Source organism: Stylophora pistillata, chromosome 6, assembly GCF_964205215.1.
Source record: "Stylophora pistillata chromosome 6, jaStyPist1.2, whole genome shotgun sequence".
NCBI classification, from domain to species: Eukaryota; Metazoa; Cnidaria; class Anthozoa; order Scleractinia; family Pocilloporidae; genus Stylophora; species Stylophora pistillata.
The window spans coordinates 24,641,998-24,661,357 of record NC_142524.1 but is presented as its reverse complement, the minus strand read 5'-3'; the positions used below and the strand labels follow the sequence as shown (position 1 = coordinate 24,661,357).

At 40.3% G+C, this 19,360-nt stretch overlaps 2 protein-coding genes and 1 long non-coding RNA gene across 3 annotated transcripts in view; 1 reads left to right on the top strand and 2 right to left on the bottom strand.

The window, feature by feature from the left end:
• Positions 1 to 3,226, bottom strand: part of LOC148728968 (uncharacterized) — a 4,611-nt gene extending 1,385 nt beyond the window's left edge. Inside the window, exon 1 of the mRNA XM_088725060.1 lies at positions 1,096 to 3,226. Within this exon, the coding sequence (XP_088581186.1) occupies positions 1,096 to 3,226 (2,131 nt within the window). The remainder of the gene's footprint in view (positions 1 to 1,095) is intronic.
• Positions 3,227 to 6,173: 2,947 nt separating this feature from the next.
• Positions 6,174 to 7,397, bottom strand: LOC148728967 (uncharacterized). The gene is made up of 2 exons (XR_015988775.1): positions 7,162 to 7,397; positions 6,174 to 6,355 (listed from the first exon to the last, which is right to left on the bottom strand). It is a non-coding gene; the product is annotated as an uncharacterized LOC148728967 (long non-coding RNA).
• A 4,642-nt stretch (positions 7,398 to 12,039) lies between these two features.
• LOC148728966 (uncharacterized) lies at positions 12,040 to 17,878 on the top strand. Its single transcript, XM_088725059.1, has 7 exons — positions 12,040 to 12,106; positions 13,064 to 13,201; positions 13,887 to 14,012; positions 15,166 to 15,428; positions 15,868 to 16,117; positions 16,499 to 17,473; positions 17,536 to 17,878. The coding sequence occupies exons 1-6, from the start codon at positions 12,040 to 12,042 to the stop codon at positions 17,413 to 17,415; spliced, it is 1,761 nt and encodes a 586-aa protein (XP_088581185.1). The 3' UTR covers positions 17,416 to 17,473; positions 17,536 to 17,878.
• Positions 17,879 to 19,360: the final 1,482 nt, after the last annotated feature.

The window sequence follows — 19,360 nt, the reverse complement described above, 5'->3', positions numbered from 1 at the left end:
ACGGCCAATCTCACTTACATCAACCATGTCAAAGATCGCCGAGAGCTTTGTTATCGAGAAAGCTCTGAAGCCCGTGGTGCTATCTCATATTGATCCAGGTCAATTTGGTTTCATCCCGGGCTCTTCCACTACGTTCGCGCTTATCTCGATGTTTCATCATTGTCTGTGTGTCTGTGTGTCTTTATTGTTCAAAAGATAAAATTACATATCTTATGTTACATCTAATACAGGAAGTACACTTTCACAAAGCTACATTATACTTAAAAACAATTCTATTAAAAAATGTATTCTTAAAACGGTTTGTGCGAATAGCGGGCATGACAGGGGATTTATTTCTCAAATTATACCTCGTGATCTTGGTCTCAGGGAAGTAGGCTCTAAGAGGATGGCTCAGGATAGTTGAAACCTTGCGACAAATTTTGTGATCTTGCGTTTTAAGTAAGTCACCTATCACTAATTTCTTAGATATGTATTTACGTTTAAAACAACGATCTAAAAACTGCTGGGCTATAGTTAGCTCTGACTCAGAGGCCCCATGCACAGATAGAGCATAAGTGATATTAGGTAGGACAATGGAATTAAATAAAACATCTACTTCTGCTTGGCTACATCCTTCCTTGCGGAGGCATCTGATAACGTATAACCCTTTATTAGCTTTACCTAACTTTTCTTTTAGGTGAGTACTGAATTTGCAGTTCGGCTGAAACGTGAGACCAAGAATGGTTATTGTACTAGTCTGAGGTATGCCAAAAATACTTTTGTAGGCCTCGGCAGTGTGACCTTTTTTATACATAATAAGCTCTTTACATTTAGTAGAATTTGAATTCATTCTATTTTGGCTTGCCCACTGTAAAAACTGATTTATTAAGTCTACAGAGTGATCTTTATAATAATATACCGGAGCAATAATCGTACAGTCATCAGCGTATTTGAAACCAAGTGTCTCGTTCCCTAATTTAATTTCCAGATCGTTAAGAAATATATTGAACAAATAAGGTCCTGAAACACTACCCTGGGTTGTGCCCTTGTTAACTGTTTTCCAATTACAGACATGATTCCCGAAAATAACTCTTTGTTTTCTATCTCGCAAAAAACCTAACCACCAGTTTATGATATACGGGTTAAGTGGTAGACTCTTAAGTTTCTCAGCAAGGAGTTGATGGCTCACAGAGTCAAAGGCCTTACTGAAATCCATCGCGAACATCCGCACTGCCTTGCACTTTGGATCATCAAGAAACTTGCAGATCTTATTCTGTATAAGTAGCAGAGCATCTGTGCAGCTCCCTCCTTCTCTATACGCGAATTGACTATTCAACAGCTGTTCTTCTACCGGCCTTTGGGCGTGAATCTTATAGACTGCCTTTTCCAGGGCTCTTGCTATTACAGGGGTTACGTTGATCCCCCGGAAGTCCCCTCTTGCCACTGGAACATCAACTTTTGGCAGTGGGTTTATACTTGCCCTTTTCCACGATCTAGGCCATTGGTGCGTAGCGAGAGACAAATTCCATAGCTTAGTAATGATTGGAGTGAGGATCTCCGCATGGTCTTTCCACACCCAATACGGAATTTGGTCAGGACCAGTTGCAGTCTTCTTTAGAGTACTCAGTGAGTTCCATACATATCGTTCACTAATTTCCGGGACTTTCACCTCAGGACCAATTTCAAGTAACGCGGGCTCAACGTAATCGCCATCCGTACACAGGTCACCGAAATACTCGTTCAAATCTTGAGCGGTCTCTCTATCCAGCGAAACGTTTGTGGACCGCCGGCGTTGAGATATCAAGTCTACGTTTTTCCACCATTCTCTGCTCCCCATTTTGCCCTCCAGAAGCATCCTTCTGTTTTCGCCAATAACCTTCAACACATTTCTACTAAGCTCTCTATGCTTATTAGTACGTAAAACAGAGATGCGAGACTTGCTACGTAGCATGTATTTAACTAGCGGTGTCATCCAACTTGGATCACGGGACGAAAGGGAAACCGTTCGTAAAGGCATGCACCAGTTAATATTTGCCAGGATCTTCAATTCTAAGATGTTCACAGCTGTTTCGATACTATCCGCCTCCAAAACATCATCCCAGCATTCTGATGCGAGGGCAAGGTAAAGAGCTTGCTTCCTATGCTCACGACAATCCCTAAATTGCACTTTCTTACGAATAGGCTTGAGTTTCTTGCCCGCTGGAACTATAAATCCAATGTGATCCGTCTTAATCAGCATCTTTATAGATAAAGCTTTTCCGAAGAGCTCTGGCCTATCTGTAAGACAATTATCCAAAAATGAATTCCCTCGTGTTGGAAAATCCACTAAAGCAGTCCAACCAGTAATGCGTTTAAGTCTCGTGAGATCAAGGTGATTAAGATCGCCACCGCAAACAATAGTAGCGTTTGGGTGATTATCCAGCATTGTGTCAAAGACATTAAGAAGATAATCCATTAAATCGCATTGCTGGTATGATGTCTTCGGGGGGTGATAAAGACCAGATAAAAGAATGTAATTCCCACTTGGCAGCAACACAGTCAGGCAAATAAACTCGTATAAATTAGAACGATAAACATCAATAACTGAAAGATTACTCCTTGTATAGATAGCAACACCTCCCCCATTCCTTAGATCGCATCCAGACCAATTCCTATCCCTTCTGAAGATATTATAACCCGAGATATTGACCACCGTATCGGGTACCTCAATTTTTAAATGAGTTTCCGACACAACACAAGCATCGATGTCATTATTTCTTAAGTCGGTCTCCAGAGCCACAACCGCTCGCACCCGACTAGTTGTTTTCCCCAAACTACAGATGTTAATAAACAAAAGTTTAGGGACAGCAAGCTGACCAGAACTAACAGAGGTGTGTTCGCGGGACACCACTTGTTTTGGTACACTGACGAGATTGCTAGGGTTTCGTCGTTTTTCAACCCGCAGCCGGGGAATAGCAAACCCGCTTTCCGCCCTTCGTCCAATGACGACAGAAATATTCTGAATAGATCTCTCCTTCACATGCTGAACATTTTTTCTCAAACCTCCCCGTTTACCACGAAACCTGAGCAGCTGTAGTTTCTTAAGCGTCTCTAAGACAGGGCTCGAAGGTTTACCAGATTTCTTTCTCAAACCGAGTAAATAGTTTCTTCCATAACATGGAATCTTACTTTCGTCCGACCAGGTTTGCTTTCGTAGATCATAGCTCTTCTCTGAAGAAATAGGACCAGGGTTCGTCTCCACATCCATAAAAACTGTAATGTCTATCGTTAACAGGGAGCAATCCGTCGCCGGATCATCATTGGCCGGATCATCATTGGCCGGATCATCATTGGCCGGATCATCATTGGCCGGATCATCATTGGCTGCGCGCCACCGACGGCACCGGGGCGTCTGTAAGAACCGCTCTACTGGACTTTCGCAAAGCTTTCGACTTAGTGGACCATAACATCTTGGTTGGTAAACTTCATACTCTCGGAGTTAAGTCAACTGCCATCAACTGGATTATTGATTTCTTGAGGGACAGAAAGCAAAGAGTTAAGCTCAACGGAGTTTACTCTGATTGGCTTAGTGTTCCTGCGGGTGTTCCCCATGGGACTCGTCTTGGCCCTTGGTTATTCTTGGTGCTGATAAACGATCTTAAGTTACCTGATGGGTCGTTTGCTATGTGGAAATTCGCCGACGACACTACTGTTTCGGAAATAGTACTACCATCCAAACAAAGCGCACTTCAGCAAGCTGTCGACTTTATTAGCGCCTGGTCTCAGGAGAACCGCCTGCAGCTGAATCCATCTAAATGTAAGGAACTGCAGTCATGCTTTAAGAGATCTCCTCCAATTCATTCTCCAGTTGAACTCGATGGCTTTGCTTTCGAGTCTGTTAACTCGGCTAAAGTGCTCGGCGTTACCATAAGAGATGATTTCAAATGGAACGATCACATCTTTAATGTAACCTCAAAGGCTGCCAAAAGATTGTACCTCCTGAGTCAACTCAAACGTGCTGGTATCTGTGCGAGTGATCTTGTTTTATTTTACTGTAGTACCATAAGATCGGTTTTAGAATACGCATGTCAAGTATTTCACTCCAGCCTTCCGTTCTATTTATCCGAAGTAATTTGGATATATCAACAAAGTTGAAATGGTAAATTGGCCACCGTAATGATTACAAAAGGTGACGTTTCGAGCGTTAGCCCTTCGTCGGAGCGAATAGAGGAATTGTGGGTTGTGTGTGCTTTTAAAGGCAGAAAATGGAGCTACGTTATTGGTGGGTGCATGGCAACGAGAAAAACATGAATAAATTAGTGGAATGAAAAGCGTTCATTGATCCCTGTGGGATTTAGACTGCCGGTTTGAAAGATGAGCTTTTGTTCAAGATTTTTACGGCTTTCCGTGCCACCTAAGTGCAAGGAAAGACCGCAGGATGCCATATGTTGCTTAGAATGATTAGGTAAATTAAAATGTCTAGCGACTGGTTTCGATGTGTCCTTGTCATTCCTTTCCACGTCTCGAAGGTGTTCTCGGAATCGGTCACCTAGTCTTCTGCCTGTTTCGCCGATGTATATCTTTTTGCAATAAGCGCAAGTTATGCAGTAGATTACATTAGCGGAGGTGCACTTTACTCCTTGGCAATAAGTGCAAGTTATGCAGTAGATTACATTAGCGGAGGTGCACTTTGCTCCTTGGCCAAAACAAACTTCTTTTCACCATGGACATTACGTCTCTTTACACTGTCATTCCTATTGGCGAAGGCCTTCTGGCCCTTAAACATTTTTTTGATCAACGTACTGTTAAGGAACCTAAATCTGAAACACTACTACGCTTAGCCGTCGATAATAATACAGCCGTCTCAGTTGAGTGCACTCGTCTAAAACCGGATTGTTATTTACAGAGCAAGTTATGATCGTCAAAAAAACTTGCAACTTGTTTGTGGATTAAACGTTCTAGAACTTTAGTTACTACTGGTAATACGGATATGGGGCGGTAGTTTTTAGGGTCATCTTTTGAACCTGATTTATGCAGAGGGGTCACCTTCGCTTCTCTCCATTCAGCAGGGATAACGTTTTGTTGGATAGTTAAATTGAAAATGACCGACAATGGAGAAGCCAGGGCGTCTGATCCGTCCTTTAGTAGACGAGATGGAATACCATCAACACCTGTCGCTTTCTTCGATTTTAAATCTTTCAGAGCCTTACTAACCTCTGATACAGTGATCTTTCGTAGATTAAATTTTTCTGGACGATCTTTCTTCGGCAGCCATTTGGAAAAAGATCGCGCGCTAGATCGGTGGATCCATGCACCTTAAATCTTCGGCATAAGAGACAAAGAAGCGATTAAAAGTGTTACACTTGTCTTTAATTTGCTTCATTTGCCGTATGAGCATCAGCGCTGTTACTCTTTGAGCCACTTCCGAGTAGTTGTTTTAGGTTTTTCCAGGTCCACGGGAATCTCCTCTTGTCTCCCGGAATTGTTCATTATAATATCTTTCCGAATGACGCACGATCTTCGCAGTAGAGAGCGCTATTTATGCAATAGCGAAAATCAGACCTGAAAAAAAATCAGGCCTGTACGGGATTCGAACCACTGACCTCTGCGATACTAGTGCAGTGCTCTACCAATTGAGCTAACAAGCCAACTGGGAGCAGGCCGCTAAGTTGATTCGTAATAAACCCGTGATAATAAATCAGATACGGTGATTATATGAAGTTCATACATTTTGAACTGCGGTTATAGATACTAATGATGCACAATCCTCGCAGTAGAGAGCGCTATTTATGCAATAGCCAAAATCAGACCTGAAAAAAATCAGGCCTGTACGTGCAGGTTTATTACGAGTCAACTTAACGGCCCGCTCCCAGTTGGCTTGTTAGCTCAAGTGGTAGAGCGCTGCACTAGTATCGCAGAGGTCATTGGTTCGAATCCCGTACAGGCGTGATTTTTTTCAGGTCTGATTTTCGCTATTGCATAAATAGCGCTCTCTACTGCGAGGATCGGGCATCATAAGTAGTGTATGGAAAGTTTACTGGTGGTTGATTTTTACTGCATTTACATGTACCACACCTTTAAGCTACAAGTACATGTCACTTTCTGTTCTGCTTTTAGGCTGCACGTAGTTATGTCAAACAAAAAACCAGGTAAGATTTCCCTCCTTACTTTTGCAATTTTTCAAATTTGTAAAAAACAGTTCAGACGGCAAGCTGTTTAAACTAAGCATTTTACTTTTATTGTAAGTGACAGAGTGTTTTAAATTTAACAAAACTTTCAACTAAACAGGTATTCCTTAATAGCGCCCGTCATCTTCCACCTGTCTTGACTGTAGTTCCTCACTTTCGCAGTTTAAAGTACGTGCGGCCTCACAAATGCGTCTTTGATGTTCAGCTGCCTGAAACAGTAATAATTGAAACGGAACGTGCTATTTCAAAGGACAGAAGTGACCGATGACAAATTAAAAAGTCAACTTAATTTCTTTTTGTCTCTGTACATTCAAATTTGACGCCAGCTTGCGCCCAGACTGTACTATTCTCCTGATTGATGGTTAAAACATTTTGCATTTCGCCCATTTTCATAGCTTCTGAGGGCAATTTTTTTACGAGACCACAACACAGCAACCCAGCGGTAAAACGTCGAGCATGCGCTAACGAATAAATTTTGGCCGGCTGCGCCAATTTCCCGTACAAAATTTTAAAGGAAAACTTGAGAAAGAACTACTGTTTAAAAGTTTCTCAGTCAGCCATCACTGAGAATGAGGTGTGATGTCCGATACACAACCTTAGTGGATAATTTTCTACTTTCTTATTACTCAGTACCTGTTCACCAAAGAGTTGCAAGAAAATCGTAATATCCAAATGGATCACCTCGAGCGGTAACAGGTTAAGGGACATCGCAGTTAGTTTTTAAACCAAACAGATCCAAACCTTAATCCCTACTCTGAATAAATTTTGAGAACTAGGATTATTCTTTAAGCCGGAAAAAAAGAAAGGAAGTCGATTGAAGTATATTACCAGGACCAAAATGATTCAGTCCTTGTGCTTTTGTCCTAACTGAAGATTATAATTCTATTCATCTCCGGCTGTTACCACAAATACATGCACTCAATTTTTTTTTTTTTGTCGTGGACAAATTTAAAAAATGTCCCACTCACACTTCGACAATTTGAAGTGCTTAAATAAAAGTAAACATTTGTGTTACCTTCTCTGCCTGGTTAAGTAAAAAGCGCTTATTTCCAGGACAACGTGGGGAACCCTTTGGGCATTTTGAAGTGGGCACGAGAGCTTCACTATCCTGAAAAGAAGTCATCATTAAAACTGAAGCCACAAGGCACAGGACACCCAAGGATTTTGACATCTTATTCTTGGTGGAATACAACGTAACCTTTCCCGAAAGCGACTGAACTGCTAGATCGTTCGCTTTGACACGGGGTTTATATTTCTTAGTTTTGACAGTTATCGACATCACGTTGTTAATTACCTTCTAAATTTAATACAAGTCAAACGGTTAATAAAATTCAATTTAACTCTTCGACGCGCGCTCTGTTACTAATGGATTTTTATGTTCTGAATTTTTCAAATGAAAAGGAACTTATCCCTAACTAGCTAAGCGTCAGAGACAATACTGCGTTATTTGTCATACTGAATTACAGGCTACGTTCGACCCGGCTTATACTTTCTACCGCCTTATTTAGCTGAGCGTAAACATGTCCAAATGAGAAAGGTTCGGGGCAGGATTCGGCGAGAGGGGCTGTACATGTGAAACGTCCACCCCCTCTTTTCTCACTCTGTTTATGAGCACTGTCAAGACCAGTGCAGTTTATTTTCGTTATAAAAGTCTCTTAAACAACTAATTTAAGACCAGGGAGAATTCGTTGGACAAGAGTGACGGGTTTTAACGTACTGCGCACTTATTCTACAGATTCTCCCGCCCTCCATAAACGCACAAAATTGAAATGAAATGAATGATTCACGATACCATCTGTGCCGGAACAAACAGACAAGCTACACATTGGATTTAAAAAATATAATTTTTTTAACTTTTCACTGCCACTCTTGGCGTTTTCACTAACAATATAGGAGGAATTCTTCATCAATACTTCTTAAAGGACTAGTTCAGCGACTTGGGAGCCCGTACGTACAGCTGGCTCATCTGGCTTTGTTCTCAGAATTTTATTCTTCTGTCGGAACAACTGAGGTTTCCGAGGAGTTTGATTGACGTATTTAATCTAATTTCTGCCTGATGGAGAGGCAAAGCACATTCAGTTTGTGATCAGCACTTAAGATACATTTTTTTATTTTTATTATTTTGGCTTCTCGAGAACGTTTTAAATACGTTTTGAATTTTAAAAGAGACATTTTCGTAAACAGCTTTGCGAGAGCTACTTTACCTCGGCGATCTTGGCCTTTGTTACTACTTTTCAGGCGTTCATTAAAAAAATCTTTAACTTTAACGGAGGTTCAAATATCCAGACGAGATATTCTTGGAATTAAAAAAAAAAAAAAGGATATTGATTGCGTCAATGTGTTTAGATTAATGGGAAAGAGCCGTTAACAAAACAGCGCATGGAGGTATAGTTATATGTTTTGGGGCCGATTCAGAGTTATTTTAGCCCGAGCCTCTAGGCAAGGATTTACAGACTCTATCTTAGAGGGGTCCAAAACATATTTATAACCAAGAGCATATACTATATTGCTATTATTTTCCCTTTGAAGTACATGGATACATTAAAACTGAGAAAAACGACGATAAAATTAAAGAGTCTGAAAATGCAAGCGTGTGAGCGGGTTAAACAGCTAAAATCTCCATCTTAGCCCGGCCGCAAACAGTGCCACAGTGCCTGACAAAGAGATGATAATATGTGTGTGTTTCTTTTTCAAATTTGCATACATTTATATTAGAGAGGCCAGCCAGTGTCTTGAGCCATGGGCTTTTGGTATATTGTTTGACAAGCTACAGGCCTAACACCATTTGTTAACTAGAATGGCAGGCTTTATTATGTGTATATACGTGTACTTTGAATTGTATAACAAACAGTTGTCCTGTTAGACCACACTGTTACTTTTCTTTTACCTTTTATTATACTTCTCACAAAATGAAAGAGGAAAGTAAATACGCTCTCGGCCAGGATATGTTCTAACTATGTTCTTGAAATTTTGGTTAATCGCAGCCTGAACGTCCTTATTTGAAGAAAAAGAGTGTCTTGGAGGATAGAAGCATAGATGACGTCACCTTCAGCAACTTTTTCGCTTCTTTATTTCATGAAGTAATTAGTGGTAAGAATTAGTAAAAACATCATTGACACACTCGACTGCTCCTCATGTGCTACTTCCTTGTGATCTTTCTCTGAATGGACCCACGGTAATAAGGAATCTATTTATTAAATACTTATTCAACTGTAGGGAAACTTTGAATGTGGTCACTTCTGATGATCCTGGTAGTGAGTGAAACGACAGCTTCCCTCAGTGATGGCCTCATCGAAAGGCACCGACGGGTTGGACCTCGAACAGTTCTCTATGATGTGTTCTTTAACATCAAAGCTTAATCTAGCTAGCCGAGTGCCACCTGCGTACATAAGTATAATCAAGTGGGACTTAAGAAAGGTTGCGAAATTTCCGACGGTTAGAAAATTTCGTCATTGGTTTTATTTTTTCCAAAGGACTTTTTTAATGAACTTTTTCGAAAATTATATTAAAAAGTTCTATCGCGGTTTTTTTTCTCCGAAAAATCGAAAAGTTCAAAATACGCCTAAATGGAAAAAATTTTTAATGCGGAGGAACAATTCTTTGATAGACTCGTCAATCTAAAACGAGCTCGGTCTAAAAAGCTATAAGAACTTAACGTCAACATGTATGCGATGTAATAGTGATCAGTAGTATTTATATTCTAATTCGCTACCCCGCTCAAACGAGCCGTATGCGACCCTCTTTATTATGCCCTCGTCAACAAAATTGATAGGAATGATACATAAACGGAATGAAAAACTCGGAAATGTAAAAAGTAAAGCAAGAAAAAGAAACCACCCAACAAAACAATCTAAACTATGTTCGTATAGGCAAAAACTTCTTCTAAGAGAAACTGACAATCCCTAGTCACTGGGTATTTAAGTTGAGGGCGTAGGGGCGGCCGTAAGACGCCAATGAATATAAATGACAATAGCTCGAATATTTAGCCTACCTGGCGCTAATGAAGCAATTGTAACAACATTTTGTTGCCAGCAACGAAAACACCCTCTCATTGGCAGCAAATGATGGCTGTACAAGGGCGATTTTCTAGACAGTAGAGGCCCAGGATGGTATTTCTGCAGCTTTGTTTCTCCACCATCGCCAGGTGTCCGCAAGAGCATCAAAATCATCTGGGATGTTTCCTACAATCGCCAGATATGCTGGGAGTTCATCCTTTAAGGACTGAATCGTGTTATCATCATCGAGAAACGGTACGGCTCTAATCCGATCAACATCTGTACCCCAAAGAAAGGTTTACGTAACCCATGATAAATACATACACCTTCAAAGTGCGAAGCTAGTCTTCGCCACGGAACTGAAACACGCCATTTAATTTTCAGTTTATCATAAGTCAACTGTTCTGGACCCAAGATGTTAGAGATAGAGGCAATAGCTCCACTTTCCGCCAAGGTATGCTCAAAATGTTTTTGCACGAAACGATGAAATGTTTATCATGCTTGAAGTCTTTTGTATGTTGTTGGGGATTAGTCCTAATTTATTACCCAGGGGAGGGAGTTTAGACGATTTTGAGGGATCTGATGGTTTTCAAGTGCAACGGAGAGGGGGCCAGTCGTCGCTGACAAGGCATGGAGGAGAAGCTATAGGAAATTGACTACAAATGAATCGAAGGGGGGTCATAAGAATACAAAAGATCTTCAGGGTGGATCAGATATATTTTATTGTTACACAAGCTTCCCATCGCTTTCTCCTCCCCCACGCCCCCCCACCCCCCCCCCCCCACACACACACACACACACACACTCACACACACACACACACACACACACACACACACACACACACACACACACACACACATCCCGTTCAGGCAATAAAGAATGACCGGTCCCTTTGTACACTTTGTACAGGTTGCGAGTTACCACCATCGTACAGCCAGCGGATAAAAAAATACTTGAAAACAAAATCAGGCTTTTTGCCTATTAAAAGAAAACTGAGGCGACCTCTATGCTGTCACCACCAGAGCAAAGTCACACAACGAGCGTTCTTATTTCCGCTGGAGAAGTTTCAGGTCTACCACACAGCGTAACTATCGACCATCGTAATGACCGTAACCGCTGAACAGGTTTAGGGTCCGCGCTCACGATTTAAAATGGACAAGCATCGAGATATCCAGATGGATTGATCATTTCTTTGCATATTTCAACTGCGATCGGGAAACAAAGCAGATGGAATTCCACAGCACAGAGTTTTACTTCTGTTTCCATTCAGTAACAAAATATGCAAGTCAGTCGTTTGGCCAAGGGCGTCACATTTGCCGCGTGCAGCCCTTACTCTAGCGTGGCTTTGCGAGGTTTGTCTTCAATCAGTATTATCTCGAGGCTGTTTGGAGGGTCATTCGGCGAACCGAAACCGAAGAAAGTTCCCAGCTACCTAAAGGTGCACGGCGTTGAAATCCAGGACGAGTTTCAGTGGCTGAAAGATCGTGGATCTAGGGTAAGCTAATATTGTTAATGTCATGTGCAGTCACATGTACAATAAAGTCTTGATTGAGTGATTGATCAAAATTACATCTTGTTAAAGTTGGAAATATGCACTCATCAATGCCTTTCCCAGGATTAGGCTAGGGGTGGGAGATGGCTTTTTTCTAAACTGAACAACGGGCTTCCAGCCCCTGAACATTTCTCCTAATACGTGCTTTTCTCAAATTTATTGAGAACAACCCTTTCAAATCTTATTTTATGACTCTAATAACAAAAATTATAGTTCTATACAATTCCTCGATGAGAATTTAATGAACGTAGATTTAACTATGGAAATTAAATAGAAATTTAGCTTTTTTTTCTTTACACACCTTTTGATTTAATTCTTCAGATACCACGAAACTTATAACGGGATGTTTGAATGCGAACGAAAGACTCAAAATGCTATCTTCTCTATCATTATACATGTCATTGTCTCAGGTACAGTGTAAACAACTGTTTTCTGGTAGATCCACTTCTAAATTAACTGATGTGTTCTGGAGAGGAGTCCAACCAAATGTTCACCCAAATCACAAAGACCTGAGAACTGATTTCTATCACAGTTTACAATGTGGTCGTTTTCAATTTTTCAGTCATTAGTCAGCAGGATTGGTCCAATACGCAATCTCAAAAATTAAATTACATAGTTTATTTCATGATGTAGTGCCTTGATGAAAAAACACTCACATAGATATTGCAACATGTGGACGTGCGTCATAAAAAAGATTGGTTTCGAAAGAAGTGTCATTTCTATTAGAGTTTCTTCTCTTCAAAATCGTTATTACATTGCGTGTTATATCTAGAGTTTGTTCGGATGTTTCAGTATTTCATCTTTATACGAGAGGAGCCGTACAAGGTGCCCCGATAACATTAGTTGTTTCTCGAGGTCAGACATACTGTACATCCAGTAATTTAACTTAATTGTGTCATAGGGCTCTCTTAGTTAAAGATTCCCACGACCTTTCTTCATGAATTGATACTAGTCTTTGAATTTCGCGGTGACCGTGGATTTGATCCAAAGCAGACTTTGACCTACGTTTTCGGAATTCTATCGCTGCCTTTGTTGTTGGGGTTACTGTTGTTTTGTTTTGCTTCTTAATTTACAATTGTCCATCTCGAACTCCCCCACCATACTGTCTTCTGCGGTAAACAAATACGCTTTATCACAACATTATTGCATCAAAAGAGGAGAGAGAGAGAGAGAGAGAGAGAGAGAGGGAGAGAGAGATGCAAATATCATGTCGTTAAAAAAAATGCGTCCTCAAGACACTTCTGTTTATTTTTTTATTGGTCATAAAAGCTTATCGATCTTTTTGCTTAAATAAATCAAGTCAGTATACACATCGTTGCATGTGGTAGTGACGGTAAAACTGTAAACCATTTTTATTTACCCCATAGTTCGTATCAATCCGCTGGAGTGTTATGATAGAGTTAAATCGTGCTCAAAAGAGGCTAAAAATGGATTCTGCGCGCCCAATTACCATTACATGATTGACAGGTGTCCATGGAGCTGCCGGTTCTGCAGAAGAGCGAGAGGTAATAAATCTATCATATGGTTTAACGATAACGCTGCTGGATTTGTTTAATGACCAGTACTGGGCATGACACATATCATAAGATATTCCTCCTTGCCATATGTAGACAGAAGAGTGGTAGAGTGATATCGTGTGCTGCGTTTGACATCGCCGAGGAAAGTTCCAAGATCAAACTTGTTTTACTCTTAACTTCTCAAATAGATGTGCTCCTTGGTTGCACTCTATTGGACTCTTCTGCAGCGGTCCAATTGATTTTCTGAGATGTCCAGCACGCTAAGGTTCTTTTTGCTGCTCAATTCCTCGTCTGCACATTTCAGTGGCCACCTGCTTTACTTCCTTCCAAGTAATGTTTAGAAAAACGTTAGTTTGATTTGAGTGGGGTGTCTATGAACAGTCTGAACGTAGGTGAAGTGTTGCTATGTGCACCTCCACCATGAAATGTAATATATACTATAAAAAAGGGGAGTAAATCTACCAAGTCCACACCTTTTTTTCACCATGTAATGGCCAAATGGTTGTCGTTAAATTTTTGATGGGGTAATCCCCGTATAGAATGACGACTTATGCTGGAAAAACTTTCTGTGGTGTCCTTAGATCATGGGTATGAATGATTGTTTAATCATCAATTATTCTGAGGCATTCTTCATCGTGTCAATAACTTGGAAAATTTGCTGAATTTGTATCAGGAGATACTGACAAATGTGAAGACATCGACCAACGCTGTCCAGAATGGGTGTCAAAGAATGAATGTGCGACGCGACCTGACCACATGGCTCAGAACTGCAAGAAGAGCTGTGAAATGTGTGGTCCAGGTGAGTTCCTTTTGACAATCCAAAAGTATTTCTTTAATATCGCGATGATAGGGGGCTCCCAGCGGAATCATATCAAATTAGTTAATCACAATTTTTTTTTCACAAACAAAATCATAAAGCATTCTTTTCAAAATAACATTACGAATAGAGGCTACTATCAGAAAAAAATATAAAGCATACGCTTTTTTAGGAGTATGATTAATTGAACTGTATTTCAATCATAACAAGAAGATGGTATCTTCATTTAATGTATGATTCAAACTGTGTATATTTTGGGGGATACGGATCAGGGGCCCGTTTCTCGAAAGTTCCGGTAACTTAACGAGCCCGAAGCCATGTTTTAAAATCAAAATTTAAAGGATAGGAGAGCAGGGTCTGGCTCCCAAACCAGTCCTTTTTGTTTCTTTAGCTCGTAGTTTTATTTTGTCATTTTCAAAACTTTTGAAATCCCCATCTTCAATGAAAACGGAACAGCTTTACGGGCCCGTTACGTTACCGGGACTTTCGAGAAACGGGCCCCAGGCCCCGGTTGTCCGAGGGTTGGATAACGCTATCCACTGGATAAATCTATATCCGGTGTGTTGCCAACTGCCCGTTAGCCAGCGGATTCTACCAAAATAGAACTTAGTCCCCCACAGTCTAGAGACAAAAAACATGTGCTCGTCGGACCCGCCATCTTGTTGTGTTATTGTGTAGTTTACGGATGACTAATTAAAACCTTTTGCTGTTCTCGCTCGTTGTCCAGGTTTTATTTTGTTTGGATAACCTTCGTCACACGGTGGATTATGCTATACGTTTTGCCACCATTTATCCACCCTTTATACAACTGGGCCCAGAAGTGTGGCACTATGGAACATTCTTCGCTTTATATATTACTAGTTGGCTTTCTAGACCTATTACGCATGCATGTGGAATGCTAGGCCACTAGTAGGTATTAATGTTTGCCACGATTTTTTGTTAGTTTGCACTTCTTAGGAATAAAGGAAGATGATTCAAGCAACTTTCTTAGAAGAATTCGAGGAAAGGAACTTCTTCCATATCAAAGCGTTATCTTGATTCGTTCATGGTTCATAGTATCAATTATCGCATACCAGTTAGTTTTTTGCGATTTCAAAGTAAATGGCTCAATCGTTTTTATTTCTTGATTCTGTAGAAAGTGAGTACAAAGTGAGCGACTCTGAACCCATTTGTCCAATCTGGGCCAAAGCTGGTTGGTGCCAGAAAAATTCAGACCTGCTTGAAAAATGTCCGCACAGTTGTCAAAAGTACGGTTATATGGGTGCAAATTCAATGGAGGAACGTTACATAACAGTCAACTTTCAGAATACTTCACAAGTAAACATCACAAATTTCACTGATTTTGTTGCACCACCGCCGCCATCTGCTGCCATTCGTCCTCATTCCGAACTGGAATCGGTAAGACTTGGATATAGACAGCGTAAGTCATGAGAAACTGAGTGCATTGAGTTTTCCTTATCAAAAAAAACTGAAAAGGCATTTCAAGCCTTTCGGTTCATTATCTCAGAGCTTATCCCAGCTTCCAAGGCATGAAGCGTCCAATAGTGCTGTATTGTATTGCCACTCGTCCTTAACGGAAAGCTACTCCTTAAGAGGTAACCCCTCGGATAATTCTATAAGATTCTCTGACAGTTTGGTGGTGTCTGCCCGCACTCTTGGCGGAGAGAGGATTTGGGAAACCGCCTCGCTCTCAGACATATCAGTCACATCATCGTTCACTAAAACACGATATGTCAGACTGAAAATTCTGCAATTGCGAGTGAGATCTCTATTTGCATGTGAAAGGCTTTTTTCTGTACAATAAAATCCCTATTTATATTTTGTTTTTCTGATTTAGCTTCCTGAAGACCTGAAGTCAGTTCTCGAGAAAGAATGGTGGAACTCAAAACTGTTACAACTGACCCAAAAGCAAAATGAGTATGTGACTCACCCAGAGCTACGCAAACCTTCGTTTCTACTGAACAGGAACCGCTCTGCTCAGTCAGCTAACAATACTTTATTAGAAGGAGGACAGATCAACGGATCCCAAGTGCTGACCAACTTGGCAAGTTCACAAGGGTTCATAAATCAGTCAACAGTATTGCAAGGTAGCAATTTAATGCTTTTATTCCATTTCTTCAACTGAACGCCCGCTAAACCAGTTCTTCAGCAAGGCAATTTTGAAGTTTAAAATCAACTGTTCCTTTATTAGGCATAGAGAAAGGACACCATCGTTTGATCGCAACAAAAAAATCTAATTAACTCTCTGAAATACGCGTTAATGATATTGTGAGCCTCGGCCAGGTTGAGGACAAGATTTTTGGATTGAATTTAATTTTCGTTTGATTCTATTTCATAACCCTTCTCGATAGTACACAACTACAGCCCTAAGTTTACGTTTTTGCAAACAGAAATAAAACGAAAATCTCTAGGAAAACTCAACGAAAATCAGGAAATCAGCACAATTCTCGGCTGTATTATTTTTACAGGTGTGAATAAACAGGAAGAGTTGAACGAACCTCCTGCTCCTGCTCCTCCTCCACGACCGTACGATTCTCTTCTTCTACAGCTAGCTGTCAGCGGTCTGACATGGAATAGTAAACAAAAAAAGACAGAAGAATATCAGACTGACAGGCTAACAGCTAGGAAGAATGGATCAGGTCAAGAAGTAATATGGAAAGAGGAAAAAGAGGAAGACAAAGATTTAGACGCGGAAAATGGTCAACAAAAAGAAGAAGTGCCTTTCATAGTTTCAGGGAATGATGAATTTTCAAGTGGCCAAGAACCGAGGTTTGAAATGATCTCGTTAGGTAATAAAGACGTGAGGCAAGGGATAAAACACGAAAGCCTATTGAAAACTTCCGGCGAGAATTTTGAAAGCTATGATGAGAATACAGAAGGACAAGAAATGGCTTCTTCCGAAAGTGGCGAGTGGATGGAGTCGGAAGAACGCCATGTTGCGATGTATAATAGTCCCCAAAGTAATCAAGCAGGCGGCGTAAAACAGGTTTTTCCAGAAAGTGACATTTTTGGAGGCGGGCAACACTTAGCGCAGGAAATTGATGACAATGACACCAGCTCAGATGGAAGTACACGGGAGGACAATGTCCGACACGACTTTCCAAAAAATAAAACCCACACTGGCGGTCAGTTTCACAATCAGGGAAGTGGTGACTTCGAGTCCACCTCATCTGATAGTAACCAATATGGGAAAGATAAAAGTGATGAAAATAAGACCAGCTCAGATGAAAGAAAACGGGAAGACATTGTCCTACACGACTTTCCAAAAAATAACATCTACACTGGCGGTCAATTACACAAACAGGGAAGTGGTGATTTTGAGTCCAGTTCATCCGGTGGTACCCAGTATGAGAAAGATGAAACGTTCTCTGGTAGTGGGGAGTAGAGTGTTAAGGCATGCCTAGATATCCAATTTGAAAGAGTAATAACAAGATATTTTCTGATGCTCAGTGATGTTCCATATCATCTGGTTCCTTTTATTAGCTTAGTTTTGATCCCGAAAGGAAGAAGGGGAGATATGAACGTTTGATAGAGGTTTGAAGCCGTTGGACTATTCTTGAGTCAAAATTACTTCATTACACCACCCTGCTGGGGAGGAGAAAAGAGTCTAGACTTTGGCATTTTTAGCAAATAAAACATTTTGGAAGGTACCAATATCGATAAGCCTGAATTTATTGCTGACTGAGTTTTTATGTTTTTAGCCAATATAGCCTAATAACTTTGGAAATTAAGTTGTAGATGAGTGTAAAAGTGGAAAGGAATGTTAAACGGTTCAGATGTAAATTTGAGAAGTATGTTTTGTACTAAACGTAATATGAACAATTAAAAGGCATGCGCACTTAATTTGACTTAGATAGTTGTAATTAGAGCTTAGAGCTAAAGTTGGCTTTGCATAGTTGATTTTTCTTCTTTTTATCTCAGGGTTATACAATCGAGAAATCTAAAGCGACATATAGTATCAAGTGAGGCACTGGTTTCTTATTGAAATATAAAATTGCACAGCAAGCTAAACATGTCTTAGTTTAAGATGACTTTTTCGATTCAGCAAAATCAAAATACTTTAGACTCGCCACCTCAATAAAATATCATTTGTTCCGTAAAATTGTGGTTTATATTGTAATTCATTTCAGAGACTTGTTAAATTGGAAAATGTAAGGATCTGAAATATCAAAATCCCATATCCTAGCTCAATGACAATCCATTCATAACTTGCTTTTGTTGAAGAAAAGAGGGCTGTGGAGAGAGTTGATCTCTGATCTGATCCGGTTAGTGACCGCAGAGGCTTGGTATCTGATCGCTTTCTCGCCAGAGATTGAACTGAAACCAAAGCAAAACAAACAATGACTGAAAACCAAAGCCAGAAGATCACTTAGAATGCGCAAGAAGTTAGATATATTTGCACTGCGAGAAGGTGAATTCCGGAGGGTGGCTCTAAAATCCTCAAGAAAACCAGAGAAAATTAAAAGTACTATATCTGCAACAATAAAAAAATATGAAATGTTCAGCAAGCAACCGTCGACGATAATCCTACTCTTGTACGTTGGATTAGCGGTGATGTAATCGGCCCAAAATAACGAATATGAATATAGAGGCAAGACCGATACAACATAGATAAGTTTTAAAACGGAGGACTATATTTCGGCTGGCCAAACCAGCCTTCTTCAGGTGCTTCACTGGCTGGTTTGGCCAGCCGAAATATAGTGCTCCGTTTTAAAACTTATCTACGTTGTATCGGTCTTGCCTCTATATTTAACAAAAAAAAAAAAAAAAACCTGGCCTTCAATAAATTCATTAAATCAGAAGGAGGACACTGCCATAAAAAATGTTACTAACACCACTGATTACAATGACCTCGACAACTAATTCAGAGCTTATTCCGTTTTCTGCGGCGTAAATTGATAAGGAAGGTGAGTGCAATCCTATTCCAATTATAACCACACCATTTGGCTCTTGGAAAGTACTAAGATTTGTCTAAATGATTCTGAAAATGCATTTAGCCATGTGCACGTAAATAGTGTCGGACATGTTTGCGTTCTTAAGAAATGTAATTTCCGACATTCAAAACAGTAGAAAGCTTTGCTTATAGCCACTCAGGGATAAGGGATACCTGGCGAAAAGTCACGGAACTAAATTGATCTAAAAAAGATGTCGCTGCCACTTTTTCATGGAATTAATTAATTATCCATGCCAACTAAAACCAGTTTGAATCTTATTGACTTAAAGTTTGGAGAAACTTGTATCCTAGGGACAAAAAAAAATTATCAAAATACTCCTTGTCACTTGAAAAGGATTGTGAAGGCGACCTTCCACTCCTTCTTCGGCGCGAATTG